The 15089-nt window shown below is 42.1% G+C and overlaps 1 protein-coding gene across 1 annotated transcript; it reads right to left on the bottom strand.

Annotated features, from left to right (window-relative positions):
* Positions 1-3843: 3843 nt before the first annotated feature.
* On the bottom strand, positions 3844-5641 carry LOC141757836 (uncharacterized). The gene has a single exon (XM_074618692.1). The coding sequence runs from the start codon at positions 5639-5641 to the stop codon at positions 4028-4030; it is 1614 nt and encodes a 537-aa protein (XP_074474793.1). The 3' UTR covers positions 3844-4027.
* Between the last annotated feature and the right edge of the window lie 9448 nt (positions 5642-15089).

Genomic DNA, 15089 nt, shown 5'->3' with positions numbered 1-15089 from the left:
CATGTTTTAACAGAGCTATTCTGAACAGAGACTGCTGTGATTCTTTATCTGGGTTCACCCCCGTAGCCCCCGCCCACTCTGTCTTTGCTCTTTCTATGAACGTGCGTCCACTCTCCCCGTTCTTAATCTTAAACACCAAGCTGTGGAGCTTACCCGCTGGTCTGGGATACTTTTGTCTAATATCATTACCGAAGGAGGTAGTGTAGGGGTTAAAGTTCCAAAGTACCACCTAACACTTGAAACAATGGTGCCATAACTTCGTTTGTATAATCACTGTCCTGTGGGGTTGGTACCGGACTAGGGGTAGGAGGAGGATAAGGAGGGGGGTTGGGATTTGGGCCAGGTGGGTACTGCTGATGGAGGGACATGTAATGTGGCGGCTGGCTGGTATGTGGGTTTGGTGGTGGGGGTGCGCTAGGACTGGGTGAGGGTTTCACTAGTGGTTTTGCTTCAGCGGTTTTTGCGTGGGTGGCTTTCGTCTGGCTGCCTAAGGCTGATAGTGCAGCCATCTGTATCACATTATATTTTACCAATTTACTTGCCAACTCGTCTTCTTTCTTCCTCAATTTCCTCCTTACAAACATATGTCCCTTTTCTTTGTCTTGTCCTGCTTGCAGCAGCTTTCTATGAACCACCTGTATTAATGCTCTCATCACTGGCATGAATTTGGCTTCACTTCCCGTGGCTGGAAAATGCCCTTCCTTCACTGTCATGTTATGCCACTCATCTAGGTCTTGAGTCTCTTTATTTCTAGTCTTGGGATCAAATGTACAGATTACATTGGTCCTGACTTTAACCCATTGCTGTCCAAATGATAAACGGGGAGGCCCACAGCCACCCCGTTCCTCACAGTCTTTGTCAAATTCTCCGTCCATTCTGTCCAGTACTATTTCACACAGGTTTATTCAGTTTATGACAGTAACTAGATTCAGAGTAAATGGGTCGCTATGCCCCTCGCTGTGATCCTACCAACATAAGCTTCTACTGGACACTTTGATGTTCCAGCGATGTTGGCCCAGTATCAACAGTAAGTTTTAATTTTCCTCTGAATACTAGTTATTAATGTACACTCATACAGGCGTTATTTTTACACGCTACTAAAAGGGCAGCTTTCCTCCTCCCAGTTTTCACTAAAAGGGCAGCTTTAATCCTTCCAGTTTTCGTTACTAAAAGGGCAGCTTTCCTCCTCCCAGTTTTCACTAAAAGGGCAGCTTTAATCCTTAGTTTTATACGCTACTAAAAGGGCAGCTTTCCTCCTCTTAGTTTTACACGCTACTAAAAGGGCAGCTTTCCTCCTCCTAGTTTTCACTAAAAGGGCAGCTTTAATCCTTCCAGTTTTCGTTACTAAAAGGGCAGCTTTCCTCCTTCCAGTTTTTACTAAAAGTCTTTACTTCTGCAACATTTATCACTACAAAGGAGATTCAGCACGACAAGAGAGATAATTTAGAGTAAGCCAATATGCAGAGTTCGATACAACAGGTTCTGCTCACCTTTAAGATTTCAGGGATCCCTTTCTCTCTCTCGCCGGTCTGTCCGTCCCTTGGACACGCTTCTCAATGCCGAAGATCACGTCGGGGTCACCAATTGAAGGAACTGGCCTTCTACCTCCAAGAGGTCAAGGCCCAGTTACGTGTTGGTTAATCTTGTATGACAAAGAGATTTTCCAAACAGACGGGTTAAAGCATAATAATACAATTTATTCCGAACAATCAATGTTGCATAAGTAAAAATAAAAGAGTATACAGATATCTGGATCCAGTCTACGTGTCCCTGACAACATACAGTGCATGGGTCAGTTCGTGAAGTCTGAACCCCGAGCTATCCCTGATCCAGCCTATTCATAGTTTACACAATATTAATATTCATGAGTTATGGCACGTGATGTTTTTGCTGCATATCTTCTTCTTTGTTTCTCCTTCTGACTCCTTTCTCTCTTTGACCTTGCAAAAGAACAGAACGTACATCCTCCCTGTCCTCGCAAACACTTCATGCACAACAAATCCAACAATCAGGTTATTGCAGGTCATTGTAAGCACTTTTGTACATAATAAATCCAACAGACCCTCTTTTGAACTTAACTAAGTTCACCTACAGATATATTTATTATAAGCATAGATAATGTTACGAACAGATGTATTAATTATAAGCATCATCACACAACCTCTTCAGGGTCAACATCTTCACTATCCCCCACCATTTCCAGGAGACCCTGTCTCTCAGCTTGGAACATGGCCATCTGATAAGAAGGAGGTGCATCCGGATGCTTTCGTTGCACAGCAGAAATAATCACACGCTCAGTGAGGTGGCGAATACATGGAATACAGCAACAACAACATAATACTAAGCATGCACACACAGCAAGGATTGAGGAGAATAGAGATACCACCATGGACTTCCATTTCCCAAAGGTACGGTCTAACCAGTCGTTAATGGGGCTGTTGATACCTGAGTCATCGTGCATCGATTTAGACAGCGTCCGGAGCCCCTCTAGCGCCTTAGTTACAGTCCCGTCCGGCGCTGTATTGTTAGGGATGAAAATACAACATGAGTCTTGGATCATTGAGCATACACCGCCTTTCTCTGCCAGCAGCATATCTAATGCCATTCTATTTTGGATCACCATCAGTGACGTAGGAGCCATTTGTTCAGCTAGTCCGGCAATTGCATCACGGGTTAGATTAGTCAAACGGAGAACATTATAGTGGATGTAGTTAATGCGGTCAACATTTTTGTTAGGAGTGATAGGGATCAGAGCACTTATTATAGGTATGTTTTCAAAACCTGCAGCTATTTGGTCAGCTAGTTTATATTCATTAGGGGAGCTACCTCACTACATCATTCTTTATAATCTTGGTTTAGCCTTCCCCCCCTTGTAGCCCACACCTTCCACCCTGCTTCTGAGTGAAAGCATTGTCTATTGTTAAAGAGTTACTTGTGATTAGCTATTTTTAGCAGAGTGCAGAGGCGAGGATGATAAGTAATGTATCTAAACTAGTACAGTCTGTGCTTTCCCAGGTTATTCAGATTTATCTGAGTACACAAATTCTACACAAGGGTCATGGTATTTTCTCTCACATTCCCTCCTTTTATCATGAATAACTAAAATGGTAACTGAAAACACGAAAATACATGATGAATTGCATTAAGATAGTAATATGAAATGAAAACATTTAAAATACATGACAAATCACATTAAGAAAGTTTGTACAGAAGAACGAGGACAAGAGAGGTAAACACAAATGCTACAGCAAACGCCACTAGCAGTTTGCCGCACTGCATGATGCTTCTAGTTTGTTTTCCTGTGCGCAACTGAAAAACTTTTATCCGGGTGGTCCTATTTTATACTGGTTTGGGAAAGGAAGTGAAACTTCTCTCTGGTGGATTCTCCCCACCCCTGGTTTCTCTTTTTATCTATTTTTAGCATTTATTCTAAGCAACAAGTTTTAATACAATGTGATATATAATGTTTTTCAAAAACCACCTAGATGAGTCCACCTAAACAACCATGTTAGCCTGATTTAACTGTAAATACAGGCAAGACCTTGTAACCTTCTTTCCCTTATGTGTATCTCATCACAGTCACAGTTTATACAGTATATGAAAAATAAAAAATATACGTGACCCTCTTTTCACGTAGCCTGGGCTCCTTGTGGGGCTGCCTCCTCTGCTTCAGGTCCTGTCCTGCTGCTGGAGCACTGTGTTAGGTGCCACCAGTTGAGTCCTTTTCCTGCAAGCTGCACAGCTGTTGCAGTTCTGGCCAGAACCTTGTGTGGGCCTGTCCAACGTGGCTCCGACCACTTCCTCTTTAACACCTTCAACCAAAGGTGTTCCGGGGGCCCGGGGTCAGGTCCTGGAACGTCCTCTGTGACAGGGGTGACAGGTTTGTCACCTGTATAGGAGAGAGCTGACACAAGAGCATTAACCTTCAAATAGTATGGTCTGTAACCGAGGTCAGGAAGGGGAGAGGGGTTTTGGGACGGCCCTGGGAAAGGTCGGCCACACGTAAGCTCAAATGGTGTGAGTCCTGTTATTGTGGATGATACACAGTGCCAAATTTGTGTTGTAGTCCCAGAGCCTTTCCAACAGATTGCAGGTCTTTATTTTTGAAATGTGAACCATTATCTGACCTGATCAATTTAGGAAACCCATGTTTCGGAATGTACTCATTCACCAGACATTTAATGACTGATTTTGCGTCCTCTTTTCCCGTAGGGTAGGCCTCAACCCAACGTGAAAATGCGTCCACAATTACTAGGAGGAATCTTTTCCCCCCAGCCTTTACTCCCATATCTGTGAAATCAATAAAGATTTCCTGTCCCGGGGCAGTGGGAGAAGGATGTTTTCCTGCCCTAGGAGTGATGGTAGGTCTGATGTTACATGTACTACATACGTCACACTTAGTCAAGAAGTCAGTTATAGTAGCATGTTTCCGGGGAATCCACCAGTGGCGGAGATCTCGTAACATCTGTTTGTGGCTTTTATGGTCAAGTCCATGAGTCTGAGTCAGTATTGAGGACATCCAACAGGGGGGCATAACTATTTGATCTCTGTTATACCATATACCATCAAACTGTTCTATAGCTCCCTTATCTTCCCAGATGGTTCGTTCTGCTGCTGTGGCAGATTCTTGAGCTTGTATAATGGAGAAATCAGTTATCTCAGAACCGAGATCTGCTGTGGTCATGACCATCATAGTAGGTAAATACCCTGCCGCCTTTTTAGCGGCTGCATCAGCTGCTTCGTTTCCTATACTCTCTAAGTCAGTGCCCTGACTGTGTCCTTTCACTTTGATCACAGCTACCCTCTGTGGTAACTGGATTGCTTCCAACAACTCTTTCATCAACTCCTCATGAGCCATAGGTTTATTCTGACTAGTCTTAAAACCCGCTTGCACCCAGCCAGACATATCTCTGTGAATTGCATTGCACACATACGCAGAGTCTGTGAAAATATTCACTGCCTTCCCTTCCGCTAACCGCAGAGCACAAACTACAGCCGTAAGTTCTGCTGCCTGAGCAGATTGTTTCCCATCAAGAGGACCGTGATCGAGAGTACATGGTTCCTCTTTTGCTGTATTCATAGACACCACAGCATAACCTGCTTTTAACCCTTCGGTGGGATGACGGAAACAGCAACCATCTGTAAATAAGCTAAGGTCAGTTTCCGTTAAAGGGGAGTTTTCTAAGTCCAGCCTTAGTTTTACAAAGGGCAGCGATTTTTCTGCACAGAAGTGCTTCTCGCCATCAGTCATATTGTCAGCCATATTACAGCCCTCATGTACAAAGGAGATGTGTGGTTTCGAGAGTACCTGTAAGATCTTGGTCTGTCTGAGGGGGGTGAGAGTGAAACAGGAGGATGTGACATATGTTACAGTGCTGTGAGAGGTCAGAATCTGTAGAGGATGGTGCATGACTATATGACCTACTTTGTCTACAATTTTTGCCAGAGCAGCTGCATATCTGACACAGGGGCTGGCTCTCTGTTCTTGTGTGTCTAGCAAAATGCTACAATAGTACAATACGTTCCTATCTCCTCTGTGTTTCTGATATAAGACACCATGGGCTGTACTAAGCTGCTCTGAGACATCCAGATGGAATGGTTGAGAGTAATCTGGGAGAGCGAGTGCTGTGGCCTCTGCCATTTCCTGCTTGAGGTGGATAAACACCTCCTACTCCTATCCCCCAGGTTGTATCTAACAGATTTTGTTGGAACTCATCTTGATACGTAAGATCATTATTTCTGTCATAATTCAGAGTGCAGTGGGGAGGATCGGGAACAGGGAGGTAAGGGTGTAGAGCCCTAATCCATGGTTGCCACATGTTGTAAAAGTCAATCAGAGGGTTTCTGTCGGCTAGCAGGGTCCAATATATGTCCGCACAGGGTGGTGGGGCATCAGGTGAGGTATCAGGACTCAACATGCACATGCGATCAGCACTGGAGGGCGAGGAGCACACCATTTCTTCTCCTCCGGGGAAACTCACTATCACAGCTTCTGGTGAACAATGTACAGAAGCCCCCAGTGCTGCCAAAACATCTCTTCCCAGGAGATCACGTGGACAATCAGGTGCATACAAAAAGGGGTGCTCCATCACCTGTCTCCCAAGCCGGACAGGAAGGGGAACAGTAAAAGGCAGTCTTTGTTCAGTGCCGGAAAATCCCAAAACGGAAACATAGTGAGAGGAAAGGGAACACATAGGTTCAGCTAAGGTGGAGTAACGTGCTCCTGTATCCACCATGAACCATCTTCGTTTTCCGTTCACTGTCAACTGGAGACAGGGCTCTGCCAGCCCCTGTCCCTCCATCTCCGTCGGGCACCCCTATGGGAACATTCCTGGTGTATATGGACCAGGTGGAGGTCCCTGCGCAGAGTACCCGCTGTATGCCTGCATTGGAGCTAGCTGTTGGTTTGGTGGAGTCTGTATTGTTGGCTGATATGACTGCTGTGGAGGCCCTCTCATCTGCTGTTGTTGTTTCTGAGGACAGTCACGTGCCCAGTGATCCGGGCTTTCGCAGATGTAACAACTGCCTCCTTTTGGTTGGGCATACCATCTGGGTATCTTTCTCTTTCCCTCCCTTTTTCTTATCTGTTGCACGAGTCCGTGCATCTGCCAACTGTAATTTAGTCAACTGAGCTACCATCTCTTTTAATGACTCATTTTCCTCTTCCTCCTCCATGGTTTCTGCATCCTGATGATGGCAGAAATGTGTTTCCCATCTTGATGATTTTGCCCCTGCCATATCTGGATTCTCTTGCATCTTTCTCTTAACTCCTTCCGGAGCATGTTTTAACAGAGCTATTCTGAACAGAGACTGCTGTGATTCTTTATCTGGGTTCACCCCCGTAGCCCCCGCCCACTCTGTCTTTGCTCTTTCTATGAACGTGCGTCCACTCTCCCCGTTCTTAATCTTAAACACCAAGCTGTGGAGCTTACCCGCTGGTCTGGGATACTTTTGTCTAATATCATTACCGAAGGAGGTAGTGTAGGGGTTAAAGTTCCAAAGTACCACCTAACACTTGAAACAATGGTGCCATAACTTCGTTTGTATAATCACTGTCCTGTGGGGTTGGTACCGGACTAGGGGTAGGAGGAGGATAAGGAGGGGGGTTGGGATTTGGGCCAGGTGGGTACTGCTGATGGAGGGACATGTAATGTGGCGGCTGGCTGGTATGTGGGTTTGGTGGTGGGGGTGCGCTAGGACTGGGTGAGGGTTTCACTAGTGGTTTTGCTTCAGCGGTTTTTGCGTGGGTGGCTTTCGTCTGGCTGCCTAAGGCTGATAGTGCAGCCATCTGTATCACATTATATTTTACCAATTTACTTGCCAACTCGTCTTCTTTCTTCCTCAATTTCCTCCTTACAAACATATGTCCCTTTTCTTTGTCTTGTCCTGCTTGCAGCAGCTTTCTATGAACCACCTGTATTAATGCTCTCATCACTGGCATGAATTTGGCTTCACTTCCCGTGGCTGGAAAATGCCCTTCCTTCACTGTCATGTTATGCCACTCATCTAGGTCTTGAGTCTCTTTATTTCTAGTCTTGGGATCAAATGTACAGATTACATTGGTCCTGACTTTAACCCATTGCTGTCCAAATGATAAACGGGGAGGCCCACAGCCACCCCGTTCCTCACAGTCTTTGTCAAATTCTCCGTCCATTCTGTCCAGTACTATTTCACACAGGTTTATTCAGTTTATGACAGTAACTAGATTCAGAGTAAATGGGTCGCTATGCCCCTCGCTGTGATCCTACCAACATAAGCTTCTACTGGACACTTTGATGTTCCAGCGATGTTGGCCCAGTATCAACAGTAAGTTTTAATTTTCCTCTGAATACTAGTTATTAATGTACACTCATACAGGCGTTATTTTTACACGCTACTAAAAGGGCAGCTTTCCTCCTCCCAGTTTTCACTAAAAGGGCAGCTTTAATCCTTCCAGTTTTCGTTACTAAAAGGGCAGCTTTCCTCCTCCCAGTTTTCACTAAAAGGGCAGCTTTAATCCTTAGTTTTATACGCTACTAAAAGGGCAGCTTTCCTCCTCTTAGTTTTACACGCTACTAAAAGGGCAGCTTTCCTCCTCCTAGTTTTCACTAAAAGGGCAGCTTTAATCCTTCCAGTTTTCGTTACTAAAAGGGCAGCTTTCCTCCTTCCAGTTTTTACTAAAAGTCTTTACTTCTGCAACATTTATCACTACAAAGGAGATTCAGCACGACAAGAGAGATAATTTAGAGTAAGCCAATATGCAGAGTTCGATACAACAGGTTCTGCTCACCTTTAAGATTTCAGGGATCCCTTTCTCTCTCTCGCCGGTCTGTCCGTCCCTTGGACACGCTTCTCAATGCCGAAGATCACGTCGGGGTCACCAATTGAAGGAACTGGCCTTCTACCTCCAAGAGGTCAAGGCCCAGTTACGTGTTGGTTAATCTTGTATGACAAAGAGATTTTCCAAACAGACGGGTTAAAGCATAATAATACAATTTATTCCGAACAATCAATGTTGCATAAGTAAAAATAAAAGAGTATACAGATATCTGGATCCAGTCTACGTGTCCCTGACAACATACAGTGCATGGGTCAGTTCGTGAAGTCTGAACCCCGAGCTATCCCTGATCCAGCCTATTCATAGTTTACACAATATTAATATTCATGAGTTATGGCACGTGATGTTTTTGCTGGATATCTTCTTCTTTGTTTCTCCTTCTGACTCCTTTCTCTCTTTGACCTTGCAAAAGAACAGAACGTACATCCTCCCTGTCCTCGCAAACACTTCATGCACAACAAATCCAACAATCAGGTTATTGCAGGTCATTGTAAGCACTTTTGTACATAATAAATCCAACACCACCCACATCATCTGAAGACCTGTTAAACATACTGCGACTACCAGCCCTAAATTCAACATCCCCAAATTACTGAAAAGTGAAGCCAATGCTGAAGTGCCTTTAACTTGCATTCTTTCTAATAGCCAGCAGGGGGCGACTCCTCTGGTTGCAAAAATAAGTCTGATTGTATAGAAGTCTATGAGAAAACAATATGCTGAAAAGTTATTATGGAATTTTTGCCCAATGATGCCAAAAACGTGTTGCCTACTGAAGCTTTAAATGAAATGAATCAATTTTATTCTCTTAGAATAAGTCAGGCCACTGTGTTGATATGATTAAATCAGTTGTACTAATGCAGTCTGAAAGAATGTTTGTGGAACAAGTGAGGAGCACCATTAAAGCTGAAATAGATTGGAGCAAATATGATTAAAAAAAGTTATTTTATAAAACGGTCGCTATATCATGACAGTAGTTCATGAAACAGGTAACCTGAAAAAAATCATGTGCCTCTGTGTCCTCCGGTGCTCCTAACAGCATCTGCAATATTTCACATACACCAGAGGAAAACAAACAGTCAGAGCTGATCTGAGGTCCGCTGTCCAGCTGCCGTTTATGAGAGCCGGCTGTCAATCACTCGCGAACTCCGACCAAACGGTCAGACAAGGCAACGCTGATCAAATATGAATCAATATTATGTTACGTTAATGCCTATTTCTCATAATCATCTTGTAGTGTATGGTTTAGCTGTAAAATGAGAAAGTTTCTGATGCCGCCGCCATTGTTAAATCTGGTGAAGGAACGCCAAGTACCGGTCACATGACTGGAGCACAGCCAATGGGAACGCTCTCTCAATTAAATGACCTGTGATTGGTCAAAGTCTCCTGTCACAGGCTAGATTTTCTAAAGCCTGAAAACAGAGCCATGAGGAGGTGCAGAAGTCTAGTTTTCTCTCAGAACACTTCAATTACAATATGCTGAAAGGTTATTATGGAATTTTTGCCCAATGATGCAAAAAATATACTGCCTACTGCAGCTTTAAATGAAATTAATCATTCGTATTCTCTTGGAATAAGTCATGCCACTGTGTTATTATGATTAAATCAGTTGTATTACTGAAAGAATGTTTGTGGAATAAGTGAGGAGCACCCTTTAAAGAATCAAAGTAGGTAATCTTAGTGCTTTTATTTTGAAAACAGAGTTGATCTGATCTCATCTAATGTAATCTAATTAGGCTAAATCCAGGTAGGCTGATGGGCAAGCCGCGTATAGGTGTAGAGGACTTTTTCTTGACCAGAAGCCTTTCAGAAAGGAAGTGTCTTCGAATCCCTCCTTACCCAAATATAATGTCACATACTTGGTTCAGAATATTTTGCTACATCTTGTGTGTATAATACAAAACAATTACATTTAACCTTTTAAAAAGTTTAAAATAAAATTAATCACAGATTTTTGGACAAATCATGTGGAAACAATTAATCTTTTAGGATGATGATAATAAGATAATAAGACCTTATGATTTAAAGATTATACATGCTACTTTTACATGCTGCTACTGGTAAAAGTTTATTTGAACTTAATAATATTGACAATAATAATAATTTATTTCTATAGCACACATGTATAAAACACAAAATAAAGTGCTCGACATCATAGAATAGAGAAACACCCTTTATATAATTATGTATATATATATATAAGATATGTATGATATATAATAATATATAAGATATTATTTCCAAATATTATGCCAGTTTTAAGTAAAACTGGCATAATATTTGGAAATAATATAAGTATATTAAGGCACAACAACAGATGTTTATGGTACAGATGTGTCAGCATATGAATATAAATTTATTATTTAATTTCTATAAAGTAAAGAGAGTCACAGTGTTGCTTTCAAGATATTTTATTGAACAGCTGGATTCTTAAGAAATAAACACAATCAAAACTGACAACAATATAATATATAAAACAAATGAAAAGCATATGAAATATGAAGTATATATACAGTACATAGTGTATCCATAAACACATTTACAATATTAGTACTGAAAAAATAATCAATCAACTCTGGTTTCAGCTTCTCAAATGTTAGGATTGCTGCTTCTCTGTAAACTGCTAGATTACTACCTTTCACCTTATACTACAGTATATCTCATATCCCATACTATATCATAATTTACCATAGGACAATATTATAATGCTGTACTCTAGTCTCCAAATGCTCCTGTATAGATTCTATTTAGTATTATATTCTTATTTTTACTTGTATATACTTCTTTATTATTTCTGTATTTTACTTCTCTATTTATCTGTTTTTATTTCTGTCTTTATGCTGCAACAACCGAATTTCTCCGCTCTGGATCAATAAAGGTTTATCTTATCTTAATATGATTATAGTTCACAATATATACAGGATACAACTTACAGTATAACAGGGACACTAGTGTGCATGTAAAGGGGCAATTATTCTAGTGCACTAATTACATGTATTCTAGTGTAATACTTATATTTAATCTAATGCAATAATTATATTTATTCTAGTGCAATAATTATATTTATTCTAATGCAATAATTATATTTTTTCTAGTGCAATAATTATATTTATTCTAATGCAATAATTATATTTTTTCTAGTGCAATAATTATATTTATTCTAGTGCAATAATTATATTTATTCGAATGCAATAATTATATTTATTCTAGTGCAATAATTATATTTATTCGAATGCAATAATTATATTTATTCTAGTGCAATAATTATATTTATTCTAATGCAATAATTATATTTATTCTAGTGCAATAATTATATTTATTCTAATGCAATAATTATATTTATTCTAATGCAATAATTATATTTATTCTAGTGCAATAATTATATTTATTCTAATGCAATAATTTGGTATTTATATATTTTTAAAAGCGGCCCTGACGACATACAGTGTTACAGTGGTACAGTGTGTGTTTGTGTGAGAGGATATATTTGGGGTTTGGGGGTTTGGTGGGTTCACTTCCTCTTCTCTGCGACCCATCTGTCCCTTTCAGCCTGGTAGAAGTCAGACTGAGTGAACTCCATCCAGGTCATCTCGGTCTCCATGCCCTTAGCCTTGTACAAGGAGAACACTCTAGAGGGGCAGTAGATGTACTTCCCCGCCACCCCGGGGAAACTTGTATGAGTGTGAGGGCTGTGGGGACTCTGCTTTAGTGGCAGGTGACAGAACCGGCACAGGCGACCTGTTGGCAGCTGAACCGATGACTTCCTCTTGGCCCTCTCCTCTGCCACCTTCCTCCACTCAGCCCCCCTCTGCCTGGCGGCGTCCAGCTCCCGCTCAAAGAATGGAGATGCAGCAAAGTCCTCAAAAGTCATTCGGGGGTTTGTGAGGCCTTCATCTGCATATGTCTTAAAGACCTTTGTGGAGCAGTAAAAGTACTTCACTGTATTCGTCTGATAAAAAAAATGAACTGAAGAGCCGTCACCAAGATACCTAGACTTTGGCTGACCGCAGGCTAAACAGTTCCTGGTCATTTTCTTCTGCTGCTGCTGTTGCTGCTGATGTTGTTGTTGTTTTTCCAGGATCTCGGTCACAATCTTCTCCACCGTGGCCCGGCTCAGTGACTCATCCTGGGAGGGAGTCACAGGTGGAGGGTTGAGAGTGGCAGGAGGCAGGGTTGTGACAGGCACACTGACTGTTTGGCTGCCTGTGGTCAAACTCTGCCACAGCTGCTGTGTCTGAATGACACCTCCATCCTTCCTGGGAAGAAGTTGATGGTCTTCTTCATTATCTCCTGTGCGCAGCAAAACACAATGCATATTAAATACAAAGTTCTTCATGTTAACGTTATTCAGCACTTGTAATGACTAGCATTTGATATTACACAGATAGACAGACAGACAGACAGACAGACAGATTCAATAACATATTGCCATATCAACGTGATTGATTGGAATTTGTCTTAGTGAGCTCACTTATTCAGTCAAGACAGGGAAAGACAAAAATAGTAAAGCCACTGACTTACAAAGCACACAATACATTAATCAAAGTATAAAACAGCAAAACACAATGCATATTATATACAGAGTTATTAACAGTAATCATCATTTGTAATGACTAACTAACAGCATTTGATATTACACAGACAGACAGACAGATAGACATAAACCTGCATCTTACATGTAGGCTATAAAATAGACATAAGTTACAGTATTTACCCATTCAAAATGTACACTGAGCTTGTCTAAAATACGACTGTACCAACATACAGTATTCACAAAGACAAGTGATGGACGTACACAATAATAGCACTGACGGCCTCAGTCTTAATATGATTCTTAGAGACAAAAAACAATGAAATAGCCAAAGAAAGCAGGATTTTGGAAAAAGTTAAAACTCGACTGACAGCTCTTCCACATGTGCAAAGTAATAAAATGAGCTACTGTTAACGCTGACATACTGTATACATACACAACGTAACATAACCTTAATGTACTTAGCTAACGTTACCTTATCCAACAACAAACCCGAGTTACAACCTGTCAATGCTAAAACAACAACATGTAAGCCAACTAACTATTAGAAGAACAGTTTGCCCATTAAAACAACTGAGAAGAGTTAATTTACTACTTGAAATAATGATCCCCACTTACGTTTGATAAGTTTGACGTCGTGATAGATGACAAAGCTGTGATAAAACACTGTAGATCAGGGGTCTCAAACTCGCGGCCCGCGGGCCAATTGCGGCCCGCAAGACGATATTTTGTGGCCCCCACCTTGATATGAAAGTTTAATGTTAGTGCGGCCCGCAAATTTTTTTTTTTTTTATAAAGTTTTTTATAAAGTTTTTTTTGGGGGCATTTTTTCATTTTTATTGACAGGACAGTGGATAGAGTCTTGGAAAGGGGGGAGAGAGAGTGGATGCGGAAAGGGCCACAGGCCGGATTCGAACCCGGGCCACCGCGGTCAGGACCAAGTCTTGTTACATGGGCGCCCGCTCTACCAACTGAGCTAACCAGGCGCCCTCGGCCCGCGAGTTTTATGTGAATGGCAGTTTGCCGTGGAAGGTCCCTTTGTTGCGCGAGCCCGAGCTGAACGAACCTACCAATCACAGTGGGGTATATGGCTCCCGGGGACGGGCAATCGGCCGGGCTTGATGCAAGCAGAGAAACATTTCACAACAACTGTGGCGGCGCCCGTGTAACATCGCATAAGCTTGATTAAAGCTTGATTTATACTTCTGCGTGTAATCGACGCCGTAGCCTGACGTGCACCTCTCCAGAAATGTAACTACACGTCGCGGCGACGCAGACCGCAACAGCTGTGATTGGTCCAGTCTCTCAGCGATGCTGAGCGGCCAGGACCAAGTTCTACTTCTCTCTGCCTCGATCTTTTCAATGTTTGTTCACACAAATCCACTCAGATATATTTTCTCTTTTCGGCGTTGCAGTAATGTCAGTAAAAGTTCTGTGGTTCAACAGTTATTAGCTCCAACTCCGCTCAGTTTCTGTTTGTAGTACAAGAAGAAGAGGAAACTCATAGAGACGCCGCCGCCAACTAGCGGTTTGGTGGTGTAATTGCAGAGCAACACAAACACAGCAGGCACAACTTTATTGCGGAGTGACACCAAGTGGAATGAATATATATCTTGTCACACAGCCCCAATCATGTCTTTTTCAAAGCCTGCAGTGAAGAGAAAGGTTGGTGACGAGCACAGACAATTTCAGGAAAAGTGGGAGACGCAATAGAGGCCATGTTCAGAAGAACCGTTCATGTTCTTCAATGTTCCATTAATGTTCAGGACAGTTCATGTTCAGAAGAACCCATTCAAGTTAAAGAACTGTTAATAATGACATTTGAGAAGATTGTTGTTTTTTTTAACAAAGCTCCTTTTGTGGCCCAGCCTCACTCAGACTCTGCCTCCAGCGGCCCCCAGGTAAATTGAGTTTGAGACCACTGCTGTAGATCGTCCGATCATGTAGTCGTGTATCTTATCTATGCTGCTGCCGATGCTGTGAGGTCTGTCACTCAAAGGTGACAACGGGGTCTCCTTACTGGTATCCAAAGGGGTCAAACAGCGCCCCCAAAATCCCACTTGTGGCCAGAAATATATGACAGCCGTAGAGAACCACCATAGAGAATGAATGGTAAAAGTTAAGAGAGTTAAACTTTAACCTTAGACTGAAGGTGTGGCTCAAAGTGGAGCACATCTCGTCTCCAAAGCGCCCGGATGCTCATAATGGTGCACTAACAGACATAAAAAGAGACAGGGACACCAC

This window comes from Sebastes fasciatus, chromosome 19 (assembly GCF_043250625.1).
Source record: "Sebastes fasciatus isolate fSebFas1 chromosome 19, fSebFas1.pri, whole genome shotgun sequence".
Lineage (NCBI taxonomy): Eukaryota > Metazoa > Chordata > Actinopteri > Perciformes > Sebastidae > Sebastes > Sebastes fasciatus.
This window is presented reverse-complemented; position numbering and strand designations above follow the sequence as displayed.

Excerpts from the sequence above, each read along its gene's own strand:
- LOC141757836 (XM_074618692.1), bottom strand. The coding sequence starts at position 5,641 with ATGGCAGAGGCCACAGCACTCGCTCTCCCAGATTACTCTCAACCATTC.